At 24.6% G+C, this 15,196-nt stretch overlaps 3 protein-coding genes across 3 annotated transcripts; 2 read left to right on the top strand and 1 right to left on the bottom strand.

Moving 5' to 3' along the window:
• Positions 1-299: 299 nt before the first annotated feature.
• On the bottom strand, positions 300-2,015 carry LOC122855107 (splicing factor U2af 38 kDa subunit). The gene is made up of 5 exons (XM_044156268.1): positions 1,814-2,015; positions 1,584-1,671; positions 1,455-1,521; positions 1,037-1,325; positions 300-873 (listed from the first exon to the last, which is right to left on the bottom strand). Exons 1-5 carry the CDS (start codon positions 1,855-1,857, stop codon positions 609-611), a joined length of 753 nt encoding a protein of 250 aa, XP_044012203.1. The 5' UTR covers positions 1,858-2,015; the 3' UTR covers positions 300-608.
• A 278-nt stretch (positions 2,016-2,293) lies between these two features.
• LOC122855106 (programmed cell death 6-interacting protein-like) lies at positions 2,294-5,075 on the top strand. Its single transcript, XM_044156267.1, has 4 exons — positions 2,294-2,658; positions 2,719-2,825; positions 3,035-3,162; positions 3,239-5,075. The coding sequence occupies exons 1-4, from the start codon at positions 2,450-2,452 to the stop codon at positions 5,042-5,044; spliced, it is 2,250 nt and encodes a 749-aa protein (XP_044012202.1). The 5' UTR covers positions 2,294-2,449; the 3' UTR covers positions 5,045-5,075.
• Positions 5,076-6,888: 1,813 nt separating this feature from the next.
• Positions 6,889-14,956, top strand: LOC122855105 (EF-hand domain-containing protein D2 homolog). The gene is made up of 5 exons (XM_044156265.1): positions 6,889-7,141; positions 7,263-7,670; positions 14,309-14,456; positions 14,557-14,691; positions 14,764-14,956. The coding sequence occupies exons 2-5, from the start codon at positions 7,501-7,503 to the stop codon at positions 14,899-14,901; spliced, it is 591 nt and encodes a 196-aa protein (XP_044012200.1). The 5' UTR covers positions 6,889-7,141; positions 7,263-7,500; the 3' UTR covers positions 14,902-14,956.
• The last annotated feature ends 240 nt before the right edge of the window (positions 14,957-15,196 follow it).

Below are 15,196 nucleotides of genomic sequence, written 5' to 3'. Positions count from 1 at the left end.
AATTAATGCATTATTGTGCTAATGATGTTGTTGCAAAAAAAAATTATAAAAATGTTATTTCCATTATAAGAATCATTCAATCAATTCTTCAATCAAATTGCTAAAGAAGCTGCACTTCCCAGTGCCTACAATAACACATACTTTCTTTTTATACTACAAAAGTTAAATATCGCCCCTCTTCACCACTCTTTTGAGGATCAACATATGGAAAAAAAAATTACTTATGAAAAAATTACAATCTATTTTTTGTTTTTATTTTACAATACGTTTTTATTTAATAAAGACAAACTTAAATTCATGAATAGCTTGTATTTGTTTTTATCATCAACGATTACAGTTTGAAATCTTATTTTCGTTAGAAACCAATCAAAAAAAATTGTATCTACAAAAAAATTGTGATGAATTGAATAATTGTCATTTTTACTGATTTACATAAATTGAATAGTCTCAGTACTAATTGATTGACTCGAATTATTGAAAATACAATATCAATATTTATAATTTTACAAAAACTTATATTGATGGCTGTAAATATAATTTAAGATTCAGTGTATTATAATGTTAATCGATTTTCGTTTTCTTTTTTTTTTTTTTTTAATTTGTAATTATTAATATCGTCCAGAACGTCCATCTCGTCCTTTGTCTTCTCTACCACTCTTGCGTCTTTCTTTGGATCTTGATCGTCGTTCACGTGATCGAGATTTACGTTTGCGTTCACGTTCACGATTACGAGATCTTGAACGTGATCGGGATGAACGTCCACCACCAACACCACATTTTGCACCCTTCTTACGACTGTACAAATAACGTCGCAATTCACGTGAAATTGGCTTCAAATGCATGAAATTGCAGAATCCGGATCTCGTGCATTCACTGAAACATTAATTTATTTATATAAACATACTACTTGGTTTAAATAAACTAGTTTGAAAAATTAAGTTTTTAAATGTTTAATAAAATTGTTACGATCTTGAGAAATAGGACTAAATATAAAGAATGAATTAATAATAAATACAATAGTTTGAATAATACATACCCCATTTCATACTGACGACAACATGCTTCCCTAAAATCTGTCACAGGTGAAAGCTCAGCATAAACTGGACGTCCACCAAACCATCGATTATTCAAATCGTTAACAGCTTTTTCAGCATCCTCTTCACGACGGAATTTAATGTAAACATTACCAACAAGATGATCACCAAGATTATCACAAACATTCATTTCTTCAATTTCACCGTATTTATCCTCACATTCGACAAAAACATCTTCAAAGAAATTGTCATAATGCTCTTGCATTTCTTCGTCAGATACATTGGCAACCACTAAAAGTAAAAGTTTATTTATAAATTAAAGAAACAACTGTGATTTATGTTTATAAAATGTTGTTATTATGTTTTATTGATTGACCATATTTGTATTAATATGTTTATTTTTTATTTGTAAATACTTACAGTGAGATCCATCAGCACTTTTTGCAGAATTTTGAGGATTTACATAGAGATTTTGGAGAAGACATGTCTAGAAAAATTGTACAACATTAATACTTGATAAATTGGGCAAAATATTATTTAGATACTTACTTGACTGAATGTAGGTTTGTTGTGGATTCGTGAGCATCGATCACCGTGTCTACATGCTCCAATTTTAAAATAAAATGAGCAGTTAACCCTAAATAAAAATATTAATTGTCAATGAAAATTGATTGTTTACAAATTTTTAACAATTAATAAAGTTAACCTTAAAAAAATGAATTAAAGCAAATGTTACCACAAGCATGAGCATTGTTGGAAATTTGTATACATCAACTTACTTGTCTTTTTCAGTACCAAAAATTGAGGCTAGGTACTCTGCCATTATCCTTACTTTTTTATTAACTCAACACAATTAATTAATACACCAAACTTCAATTTAAAAAAATTGTAAATAAAAAAATTTTCCACAAGATTACAATGAACGTGCGGGACGCCGAAACTTGTGGACAGCTAGACAGAAACAGACAGAAATCCATTATCCAAGATGGTCTGAGATGGTCGGTCAATATTGTTTTCAGAGCTGCTTGCGGCATTTTAGACTACTAAACGATCTGAAAATAACGTTATTGCCGATACATGATAAAGTTGACAAGGTTTGAAAATATATATAAACAAAAAAAAAAAAAATGAAAACATAATATAAACAAAAGACGAACGTTCGTTAACTCACTCATTTTCTAAGAACACGAAAGAGTGACAAAGATAAATAATACTTTTCATAGATTTTAATAATGTACAGTCAGTGTTTAAAGGTCATGGTTAAGCCGAATACATGTGTTTTAGTAATAAAATAACAACAAAGTGTAAATGTTTTTGTTTCTTGTTGAAAATACTGATTGTTCAAATTATCAACAGGATATTATTAATACGTCTGTTATTATATCTATATTTTTCTTTTTCTTATTGAACCTAAAATGGATACGTTAATTGTTGTACCGTTAAAAAGACCAATTGAAGATGATTTAATAAAACCAGCATTGACAACTTTATTTCATTCAACATTTACATCCGATTATCATGAAATAAATTATGCAAATCTTATTGAAGATTTTGCAAGTTTAAGAACTGAAGCTATTTGGGGAGCATTTGATAAACATGAAAATTCATTGGAAAAATTATACAGGTATGAAAACTATTTTAAAAAATTGTATCAACTGTTTTTTTTATTGGTTAATTTTTTTAGATATTATGATCAGCTTTGTTCTCTTGAAGAAAGAATACCAACCAACAAAGTTGAAATTCCATTCAAGTGGAAAGATGCATTTGATAGAAAGATAATCAGCAATAAAAGTAAGTGTCTAAAACTACAAATTATTTATTTATTTCAAATGAGCTTGAAACTTTTTGTCATCTAAAACTGTACATGTAACAATTGTTAATTCATAAGGTTTATTTTCAAGACTGTAACCAAGCTGATGATAGTTTGGCTTAATTTACTTTTTAATTAACTACAAAAATTTAGTATTTTTTTTTTTCATTTTTTAATTATGCAATTACAGATGTTGGTTCAATAACAACAGAAAAACTTTGTATTCTATTTAACATTGGAGCTCTGCAGAGTGCAGTAGCATCAAATCAATCACTAAAAAGTGACAAAGGCCTACAACTTGCTGCGAAATTACTTCAGGTAAAAACGAAAATATACAATATATCATTTATTTTAAATACAAAATGAATGAATTTTTATGATTTTTTTTTCTTAGCAATCAGCTGGAATTTTTAATTATTTAAAACAATTTATTGTATCGTTACACCAAGATATAACACTTGATTTAAGTCTGGAAGTACTGACTGGTTTATCAGCATTGATGTTATCACAAGCACAAGAAATATTTATAGAAAAAGCTATTCAAGATTCAATGAAAAGCCAAGTAATTGCTAAATTATCTGCACACGCGGGAGAGTTATATAAAGAAACATTAATAATTTTTAAAACAAATATATTCACTTCATTAACGCGAACAAAACAATGGGTGTCAATAATAAATTCCAAACGATTGGGATACCAAGCTCTTGCCCAAATGTACCAATCAACAGTATGCAAAAATAATAAACAATTTGGTGAGGAAATATCACGGCTTCAATGTGCTGTTAAATTATTCAAAGATGCCCAGTACCAATTCACTTCAGATATCTTAACATCGTGGTCCGACAAAGCTCAAGAAAGATTAAAAGAAGTTCAAAAAGACAATCATTACATATACAATGAAATAATTCCAGATATTAAAAATCTTAAAAGAATAAGTCAAGCTAAAATTTTAAAACTACAATTTCCAAATTGTCCAATGAGTTTAAATTTTGATGATATTTTCAAAGACATACTACCAATTAAAGTTCAACAATCATTACTGACCTTTGAAAATCTTCGTAAAAATTTAATTGATACAGAGATTTTAAAGCTTAAAGAGGAAACAAAAATACTCGATACAATTCTGGCAAATTTAAATCTTCCCCTGGCAATTGAAGAAAAGAAAAATTCACAACCAGTATATCAGTCACTATGTGAAAAATCAATTTTCATCAAACAATCTGGTGGTATTGAAGCATTGGAAAATATATTGAAACGATTGCCTGATGTATCTAAAAAAAATCAAGATATAATAAATACAAGTATTGAAATGTTAATTAAAGAACAAGATGCAGACAATGAATTACGAATTAAATACAGAGATAAATGGACAAGAACAACAAGTGATAAACTGACCGTTAAATTACGTAAAAATCTTCAAGCCTATCAGGATACCATTCACCATGCTCATGAAGCTGATAAAATACTTGAAAAATTATATGAAGAAAATAAAGAGTATATAAATATTCTCAGCATGGATGAAGAAAAATTATTGAGAAAATTATCATCAGGTGTTGGTGTTAAAGTAAGCTGGACTGTTATTCAACTGAGAAAATTAATTGATGATGTTGATGATTTACGTGTTGAACGTGATTTAATTGAAAATAATTTAAAATCAGCTTTAGTTGATATGAAATCAACATTTTTAATAGAACTTGCTAAGAATGATGTAATTGATGAATTTAATTTATCTGTTGAGAATATTAAGAAAACTTATGGATCATTGATTGGTCAAGTTAGAGATAATTTAGCTAAACAAAAAACATATGTTAAAAAAATCCAATCAGTTTATGATTCATTTAAAAAAGAAAAATCGGAAAAAGGTGATGTTGAAGAAACAATTAAAAAACTTGATAAAGCATATGATGCTTACATGATACTCAATAATCATTTAAACGAAGGACTTGATTTTTATAATGAATTAATTGAAATTTTAATAAAATTAAAAAATAAAATACTAAAGTATTGTATATCAAGAAATTCTGAAAAAGAAAAATTAATTAACAGTTTGATTGATAATGAAAATATTGTTTGTAAGGTAACACGTACAGGATTTAGTTTAAGTTTTCCATCAGCAACTGAGACAACAGACTCCCATGAATTACCTCACATGCCAAAACATTATAAATACTGCACTTTTCCTCGTAGTGGGAAATACTAAAAATATATATATATATATACTTGTTCGAAATTTAAAACCAAATTATCTTCGTTTATTTTTTCAAATTATTTATTTATTCAAAACCATAAATTTGAATCGTAAAAATAATATTTAATTTTTTTTCTTTATACAAAAAATATTTAATAAAAAAAAAACCGATAATAAATAAATAACATTGTCGTCATTTTTCTGATGTAGAAAAGTTCGTGATATTTAATATGACTCAAGGTCATGATATATATATATATATTTTTTTTTTTTTTTTTTTCACAAATAACAACAAAAGATAACAAATGACTCATAAAGTTTTTGCAATTTTCTGAACGTATGTATGTTATTTGTAATTTTTTTACTTAAATTGTTATTTGCATATTTCATTGGTGAGGGTCGAGCACAAAGTGGTGTTATATACTCAATTTAATATTCACTCATATACTCATTTCACCTGAAACTTATGACTCACAATGTTTTTTTAAAAATCAATATGTAACGAATCAAAAAAAAAAAAAATTTAACTTAAATTTATTTAAAAAATATTTTTGTATAAGACATAAGTGGTATTGTTATCTTAAAAAATAAAACAGTGATTTTTGTTGAAAAAAATATATATCTTATCAGTTGGACGTAAATAACGATAATGACTCAAATATCACAATGAAAATCACGTTGATAAACTGTAACGAATACGAATAATATAAGTATTTTGGTCGTTACAATATTGTATTGTAAATAAGATATTTAATTATTTGTTAAAATATTATTGTGCTCATGTTGCGCTTTCTTCATAGCGAAATTCGCATTGAATTTAATTTCTCAAACAAATATACACAATACACATGTAATCACATATAAAAAATAATAATAATAATAATGAAATGAAAAAAAAATGTAAATTGATTCAACAAGTCGCATGAAATCGTTGTGCGTCCTAATTCGGTTATAAACCGCGGAATTATTTCGATGCACTAATGAAAAACAATCACTTTATACTTATATATACTTTTTGTCTTTATATTCTCGTTTTTTTCTTATTTCTCCGTTAACCAAGAGTAAAATTAAACAACAAATAAGAGAAAACTGCCATAAAATAAATAATAAGAAAAAAAAATAGACAAAACAAAAAAATAAAGACAAATAAAAACGTGCAACTTTTTATCTACAAGAAAAATGTGACTTTCGATGTTTAAATATTTCCCTATAAATTTATTAAATTTACTTTCTTTCATTTTAATTACTTTGATTTTTTCAATTCAATTTCCATAAATTTTCATTCATTCTTATTTTAATATTGCTATTTGCAATTTTTTTAACATAAAAAAAAAACATTTTTTTATTTTATTATTATTTGTTTACTTTTACTTTACTCGAAAAATTTCCAGGACAGTTTTTTTTATTTAAATAAAATCGATTTCACATTTTTTTTTTTTTTTAAATTAATAAACAATTATTTTTTATTCTGACTTTTTTTTAGATTAAAAAAAAATGATAAGATTCGTTTAAAAAATACAAGAATACTTTTACGTTATTTTAAAGGCCATGATGAAGGTTTTTTAAAGATAAAATAGTGAAGTCAAAAAATTTTTACAATATTTCAAGAATGGATTATTTGTTGGTGAATTTTCATTTTGACCATATGAAAGTCTCCTGAAGGCATTGTGACTGGGGCTGAGTGACCATGCGGCGAGACAAGGTGGATATAAAAAAAAAAGGAAAAAAAACATAAAAATAATAATAAAAAAAAAAATGAAAAATTGTGGGATATGTAGGCAGACGAGTAGTATTGGTTAGAGTAAAGTTTAGTAGTTGGTTAGAGGTAGACAACGTAGACAATGTGTAACACCTGGTCCTGTTGAAGACGCGCAGGCGTCCCCTGTGAACAATACTGGTTTTATATGATATTTTTATTATTTGCGAATGAAGGAGAGTACGGAGCAGTACGGAGCCAGCCCGGAAAGTCTAGTACACATTCAATCGTCGATGTACACATTGAATCATCAAACAACACCAACACACAGTACAACCCAGCTGAGTGTTTAAGCGACTCAGCGTGCTCAGTAATTCAGTATCAGTATTCAGTAAACGCGTGGTCGTTGCACGGTAAGGACTTGAAACCATTCAACTATATTATTGTTTACCAAGAAAATAAACATAGTTTTTAAAAAATTTTAAATTAACTAAATAATTATAATTGATTTTTTTCTATGTTTGGATTTTTTAGAATTAAAATATAAAATTGATAAGACGGTGTTTTTTATTGTGAATGTCAGATTGTATATAAAAAAAATAAAAAAAACATCCAACAAGGTCAGAGGATCAATACACAGAGGTCCCACGTGGGTCAAGGTCAGAGAAAATTTATCTGCGACTCGATTTTTCCTCAAAAAAACTCCAGATATAAATAAATGTTTTTTAATTATTAATTAAATTTATTTGTGGAAAAAAAAAACAAAATAAAAATGCCAGCTGATTTAGAGCTCAGTAATATTTTAAATCGTCGTCAAAAAATTAATGAAGAACTTGAAGAAGGCAAAGAGGTCAAAAAATCATACAAATTTATTAATGTTTATACGGAATTTCATGAATTTTCAAGACGAGAGATTAAACAGTATGAACAAACTTTCAACAGGTGAGTTATTATTGTTTTAATTATTATATTTTAACATTTAAAATTAATTTTGATTTTATCGCTTAATTAATTTTTTATAATTAGTTTTCAACGTTTCAATCTTTTTTTCTTTTTATTACTTCACATTTTATGACAAAAATATATTGTTTTTAATTTTTTTTTCCATTTATATTTAACAGTTTTTGATTTTGGTTTTTTTTTTTTTTTTTTTTCCTTATCACTTCATGACTACGATGAATATTTTTCCACGTATGTAATCAGTCATATTTTTCTTGTCGCTTATGCATATAACTATTATTATTATACTTATTAATTTTAAAAAATAGTGAAATTGACTACAATGAGTTAATGTCTGTATAAGAATAACGACAGGAAGGTGTCACGCGACATTTTTTCACTTACTTTCTCTTAAATAACATAAAAGACATTAATATAAAAAAAATTATTATAATCAAAAACATATATATTTATTTATAAAAAGCCCTCTTTTGATTTCACTCAAAATGAAACTAATATGCCATTCGATAAATCAAAAATAAAAAAAAAACAAGTTCTTACATGTAATATTTTTTATAAATTTAAAATTATAATTAGTATAAAAATTCACAAACCACTTAACCACTGTAAAAATAATTTTTTTTTATTATTATTTTTATGTTCATATTTTTACATTTGTTGATGATACTTGTCAGCACTTGAACGACAACTGATCTTTCTCTTTTTATTATTTATATCTTCAATGATAAATCAGTATGGTATATATTTCCATAAAGTAAACAAACCAAAGTTCTATATAGCTATTTCTAATACACTCAATAAATATTTAAATGAATAATAAATAAAAAAATCACAACAACAATTATTTTTATCTTTTGATAATATTATCATTAATATTTAACACAAAGTATAAATATTAAACACAACTATTTTTATCTTTAATAATAATTATTTATATAATTTATTATTATTATTATTATCATTAGAAATATTATTAAATAATAAAAATAGTGGTAATTAAAATTTATACTGCGCTGAATTTCCGTAGGGTCATTGGCTGCAAAAATTCCAAAAATAAATTTTCATATTTAGATTTGCACTCACTTTTATATTTTATATTCACATAATATTGAAAATAGAAAATTTGATAATATTATGATTATTTTATTTTTATTCGTTTGAATAGTTAATATTTGGAATTTTATTTTTACGAGTTTACATCTGTTGGATGTACCTGTATTTCTGGGAAACACCTGGACGATATTGGCCGTTGGAATTTTTTTTTTTTTTGCTACTTGTGCGTTTAGAGAATTATATTGAAAAAACACGCGTACGTCCCTGGACCTACCAATTCTCATTCTCATATTTTTCTTTCACCTACTGTTCGCACATATATTTTTCGATGACGAAAATAAAAATGAAAAACCCCAACTAAAAATTTTGATTAATAATTTAAAAAGACAGCTTTTACTTTACACCATATTTATTTTTTATATTAAATTTATTATCCCATTAAAGTCATCTTCATGTAGCTATAAATTTTTTAAAAACATGATTTTAAACGACTTTAATTGTTTTTATATCTCAAAATTGCATCGTAAATTTATTTACCAAGAATTCAATAATCACATTTTTTTTTTTTTGTCAAGTTTATTGTTTAATAATTTTTGGAAAGAATTTTTTTAATTTTTATTTTAATGACATACTTTAGTCGACCTATTTGTTTTTTCAATATCAAGAAATGACTTTTGAGAAAATTAATCATCCAACTATATTTTTTTTTTTTTTTTCAAAAATAAAATAGTTATCAGAAATGAATGAGTAATATGCTGATAATGTTGAAGCTTTGTTTTTGAAAATTTATTTGGTCAAAATAGCGATTGGTATAGCTTGTCTGATTAGACCTTGACAAAACACATGACTCACTGTCAGCTGGATAGTTTATTTTTTTTTAATTTTTTCACTGACCTCTTCAGATGAGAATAATAGTTGCTTCCTGATTTTATTTTATTTGATCAAATTGTAATGTTTTACAATCAGGTCGTTTCCGACTCAATAAATTTGGCCTAATTTACTAAATCAAAACATTAATATGTAATATTATTGAGAATAATTTTTTTCATCTGTATAGCTTATTAGTTTTATGAATAATACTGAAGTAACCAAATGATTATTACAATTATGTTAATATCATTGTTTTAATAAAATTGTTGATAATCTCAGACACTTGCTGTCACATATATATATTTTTATCTGCAGATGATATATATTTATAGACTTTTGTTTTTATAAAAACACTAAAAAATTATTTTTTTTTTACTCGATTTTAAATATTAGTATACATATGTTTGTCATTTAATAATAATAATAATAATAATTTTACAATTGAACCCTTGAACCGTTAGTTTGCCGTTAGTCTGATCATTGTGATGTTGAGTTGTATGATCAGAATATTAATCATATTCGAATAGTCATCTTACAATTTATGCCAACAAATATTTCACTCATTTTTACACCGTTATGTATGTTTTCAAAAAGTGAAAAATTAGAATATAAAATTCAAGTAGAAAATTGAGTCTGTAAGTCACAAAAAAAAAAAAAATTATAAATGTAGTTCAGTAAAAAAAAATAATAATAATAAGAAAAGTAAAATAAGTAAAGTAAAACTACCTCCACGAAGAAAATACCCCACGTGATTTCTACCAAAAAGTTTGATGTTTAAAACTGCTTGAAGATCTAAATTTACAATTTTCATTTTTTTTATATATATACAAATGAAAATATATAAATAAATAAATACTGAAAAAGGCATTTAAAAATATCTGCTATAAAAAAAAAAAAGTGTAAATCGTATGTAATGGTATGTATCCAATATTTTAAATAATTCTATGACAAATTATTTACAAAATTTTTTGTAAACTTTTTATAAAAGCAATATTTTTGTTATTGATGTTTAATAAAAAATAATTATTGGGTCTGAATAAATTATTATATGTATTTTTTTAAAGTGTATGTAAGGAATAAAAAGAGTTGTGACATTTCACAGCTTTGAAGCAAGGTCGACCCTCACGTATCGAAAATAACAATAACACCCTAATAATTATTGTTAAAGTTGATAAATCATTTGAATACAATAGTTCTACTTTTTTTTAAAATAAAAAATACAATTATATATTTAATTTAAATATTGTTGGACACTCACTGAATTAAAACCTTTTTGTGTTTATATAAGCTTTGAAAAAAAAAAAACGGAAATAAACACATCATGATTAACGGAATATTCTGTTTATAAAAAAAAATAGGAAAGAGTAAATGTGTATTTGCAAGTTCTCGTTCTATTCGTTTTTGTTTTTTAGTCAATGATCATGATCATTTACGTATTGATAAATGAATTTTTAATTAATTGCAAACTATTATTTTTGTGTAAGTTTATAAATATTCATTTGATATTAATATTAGATAATAATTTATTAAATTTATTATCATTTTGTAGAAAAGTTGTGTCATTTATTCTTTTATTTTTTTTTAATGATTTCGAAGAAAATTCTTTAAAGGGTGCTAACATGAATCTCCTATGAAGTAAAAAATAAAATTTCAGAATTGCCACGTTGAAAGCAAATAAATTTTTATTAATGAATTTTTTTTTTTTTTTTCAATCATAAAATGTCATTTTATACCTTGTTTATTATGCTTCATATTTTATCCTGTATTAAATAAAAAAAATTAAAATAATCGAAAAAAAAGTTTATAGCTGAAAGATTGTTATGTAATTTTCAGAATTCAACTAAACTCAAGTACTAATTTAACATGGCTTTAAGCCTAATAACTACACGATTGTGAGCGTAAAAAAGATAAAAATTTTTAATCTCGATATTATCAAGTTGCTAATAAAAATGAAAATATTGCAGAATGCATGTAAAAAAATTCTCATTGAATTAAATTTTATGATGCACAAAATTATAATTTCCACGATATTTAAATTTATAGTATTCATATTTGTTAACTAACATATTGTTAAATATTGTATATACATGAATATATATGAACGTATTTTTTTTCTTTATATTCATTTGAAAAATATTTATTCTTCAATTTATATATTTAAAACTTAACTTTTTTGGTTCAAAGTTTAAAACGTCATCTTATCTTTGTATACACATGCAAATCTTTTTATCACATTTCTCTTGTTACATTCTGGAAATTGTTGGCAACTCGATGCAACCATTTTTTTTTATTTTTTACATTTATTAAATTACATACCTGGATTATTTTACATATAATTTTTTTATCATTCTATATTCACTCTTACTGAATAACAGAAAAATAAAACAATAATATATTTTATTCAATTTTAAAATACGTTTTACATTATATGTTTTTTTGTTTAATATTGGAAATTGAACTCATACATTGTAATAAGGTTTTTTTTTTCTAATCCCACTGCAATTACCAATATTGTTTGTCGAAATTAATGAAAGTCAATAAAACATCCACTTTAAAAAATAGCTTAATAATAAAAGTGTTGGGTAATCAATAAATTCAATATATCGTATTTTATCCATGCACCTGATTGTTTTTTATTTATTTATTTATTTATTTATTTATTTATTTATTTATTTATTTATTTATTCATTTATTTATTCATTTATTTATTTATTATATTCAGTTGAGAAACAATTTCAGTTATTGTGCATGTAGTGACTTGATGAACTTTAATCATATATAATACAAATAATTTTATAATTTATTGGCTGAAAATTTTGCTATATAAATAATAATAATAATCAGTCAAGAGTTAAATAAATTGAAAAATATTTTTAATGAAAAATTATTTATAAATATAAAAAAATAAATGATAATTATCCTATACACATATGTCATGTATATACATACATTTTTTTTTATTATACTTTTACTTTCAATTTCATTCACAAGTCCTGAGAAAAATTCCCAGTAGCATACTGTTACTTTTAACTTATTTTAAAACTATGTAAACCATCTATTAAATATTTCTACATTTTTATACATTAAATTGCAATTTGTAAGAAAAAAATAATATTAATTTCTTCTGTGAGTTGGAAATGATTCCACTTACCTTGACCGTATATTCATTGAGATGTTATTGCTTCTGTAAAGTCCATTGAAATACACAATAAGTCTGTTCTCCTGTCACATGCCAATTGAACCAAAAAATTCTTTCATTTAACTATTTTGAAACTAAAAAATAACGAAAAAAATTATTAGTCAATAATAATATAGAATTTTGTAATTAGCTTTTCATGGAACATGTATTTTGCAGTTAATTTCTCACGCAGGTATACCAAGTATAAAAATAAAATAAAAAAAATTCACTCTTAGTTCAAGGTTTTATCGAGTGAAATATTTTTTATTTAAAAATATTTATTCTACTGATCATGATTGACATTTATCAACCTTTTATAGGCTTCATAAAAAAAATAAATAAAAAAAAAATCTTCTAACATAAATATCAAGACTAGAAGGTATAAACTCGGTATAAAAATTATAATCACTGATATTTATAATTATTCAAAAATGTGTACCATATACATAAATACCAACACAATGCAGAAAAAAAAAATTCCAAAGCATTATCGCCTGTTACACAGTTGAGATATTATAAATTAGATATGAATTAAGAAAATATATTTTATTTACAACATAAAAATAAAAAAAATACTGTCACTAAATCCTTGATGGATTTTATGTTACTTCTTGAATTACTCTTGTTCATTTACATAAACTGTAAATTAGAAAACATAAAACTTGATTTAAAGTTGAGGAAACTGGTATTATAAGTGTGACAATCTCGTAAATGTTTATAACGCTATATAGATAATTTAATCTTAACAAGTGATAATGTTGCTATAAATAAAATTAAAAACTGCTGATCAAGTTATTATTATTTTTAATTTTATTTGGTCAATTATAAATTACGATCTAAATATATTTATGATTTATTTAATTATCATTAGCATTTGTAATTTTTTAAAATAACAACATTAAAAATAATATCACTCATGCATAGACGGAAAAATTTAAAAACTCAAGTGCGTTTTTGATAATAAAGTTCTTTTGAAATATCCAGACACGTGTAGAATATTCAAACGTTTTGTGACAGCCGTAAATTCACGTCATGGCCATAAAGCAATGGTTCTTGTGCAAAAAAAAAATGCAAAATACATTCCAAAGATCAAAAAATATTCAACTCAAAGGTTGGAATTTTTTATTTCTTTTTTTTTTGATATTTTCTCTGAAAAAATTAAATGTATATTATGTGTTGCTCTCGTTTAGAATTTTTATTATTTATTTTTTTAATTTTAAATTAAAAGAATATTATTTTAACTGTATGCAATATATAAAATACTTTATGTTATTTAGCTTAAAAGGAAATTGACTAATTTTAATCCAGTGGAAATAATATATTTTTACTTAAAAGTAGTTTCTCTGTCATTAACTGAGTGTATAAAAAAATGTTGAATTCTTTGTTTCACGTTTTGTCTTGATAGACAACGCAGTTGTTACCTGAATATTTATTATATTTATACTCATATATGGTAAATCATGAGATCAAAATAAATACAGCATTTAACAATGTATTTTGTCTTTTGTTTAAATTATAGATTTGATGATGGACATGATGGATTTCTTGATTTAGCAGAGTTAAAAAGAATGATGGAAGTTCTAGGGGCACCACAGACGCATTTAGGACTTAAGGCTATGATCAAGGAAGTTGATGAAGATGGTGATGGCCGAATTTCATTCGCAGAAGTAATTGAAAACTATTTAAACAAAAAAATTATTTAGTTTATATTATGTGTAATGAGTCATTATTACTAATGACTAATGATTAATTTTTTTTGTTAACTAGTTTCTTCTGATATTTCGAAAAGCAGCTGCTGGTGAACTAGAATCTGACTCTGGTCTTGGACAATTAGCAAGACTAACTGAAATTAATGTTGATGAAGTTGGTGTTACTGGAGCAAAAAATTTTTTCGAAGCAAAGGTATGATATTTAATTAACTTTGCAACTAAATTACAATTATTGTATAATTAATATTTAATTTTCGTAATTTAGATCGAGCAGTTACGAAAAGCAAATAAATTTGAGGACGAAATTCGTATGGAGCAAGAAGAAAAAAGACGTGAAGAAGAAGAGAAAGCCACGAGACGTGCTGAATTTCTTGAAAAAGCAGCACTTTTTGGAAAAAATTAATTTAAGTCTGATTTAATTAAAAAAAAAAAAATAAAAGAAAAAGTTTTAAAAAATATATAGTAAGATTTTTTAACTGTCTACGATTATTCTATCGGTTGATTCAGTGTTAAAGTCAACTAGTATTAATAACTTAATTAATACGTAACAATAACAATAGTACTAACTGTCATATTAATTTTAAAAGAAGCAAGAGCAGTTTAAAACTCAGGCTGTTATTTATTGCATTTTTTTTTTTGGAAAAATATATTGCATGTTGAAAAAAAAACGAAAATTGTTAAATTATTGGTGATGTCAA

Source organism: Aphidius gifuensis, linkage group LG4, assembly GCF_014905175.1.
Source record: "Aphidius gifuensis isolate YNYX2018 linkage group LG4, ASM1490517v1, whole genome shotgun sequence".
Classification (NCBI taxonomy): domain Eukaryota; kingdom Metazoa; phylum Arthropoda; class Insecta; order Hymenoptera; family Braconidae; genus Aphidius; species Aphidius gifuensis.
Note: the sequence above shows the minus strand (reverse complement) of the source record. Positions and strands in the feature narration are given on the sequence as shown.

Excerpts from the sequence above, each read along its gene's own strand:
- LOC122855107 (XM_044156268.1), bottom strand. The coding sequence starts at position 1,857 with ATGGCAGAGTACCTAGCCTCAATTTTTGGTACTGAAAAAGACAA. Across the intron at positions 1,672-1,813 it reads TTTGGTACTGAAAAAGACAA|GGTTAACTGCTCATTTTATT; the intron begins GTAAGTTGATGT and ends ATTTTTATTTAG. Across the intron at positions 1,522-1,583 it reads ACAAACCTACATTCAGTCAA|ACATGTCTTCTCCAAAATCT; the intron begins GTAAGTATCTAA and ends CAATTTTTCTAG.
- LOC122855106 (XM_044156267.1), top strand. The coding sequence starts at position 2,450 with ATGGATACGTTAATTGTTGTACCGTTAAAAAGACCAATTGAAGATGAT. Across the intron at positions 2,826-3,034 it reads AAAGATAATCAGCAATAAAA|ATGTTGGTTCAATAACAACA; the intron begins GTAAGTGTCTAA and ends ATGCAATTACAG. Across the intron at positions 3,163-3,238 it reads TTGCTGCGAAATTACTTCAG|CAATCAGCTGGAATTTTTAA; the intron begins GTAAAAACGAAA and ends TTTTTTTCTTAG.
- LOC122855105 (XM_044156265.1), top strand. The coding sequence starts at position 7,501 with ATGCCAGCTGATTTAGAGCTCAGTAATATTTTAAATCGTCGTCAAAAA. Across the intron at positions 7,671-14,308 it reads TATGAACAAACTTTCAACAG|ATTTGATGATGGACATGATG; the intron begins GTGAGTTATTAT and ends TTTAAATTATAG. Across the intron at positions 14,692-14,763 it reads AAAATTTTTTCGAAGCAAAG|ATCGAGCAGTTACGAAAAGC; the intron begins GTATGATATTTA and ends TTCGTAATTTAG.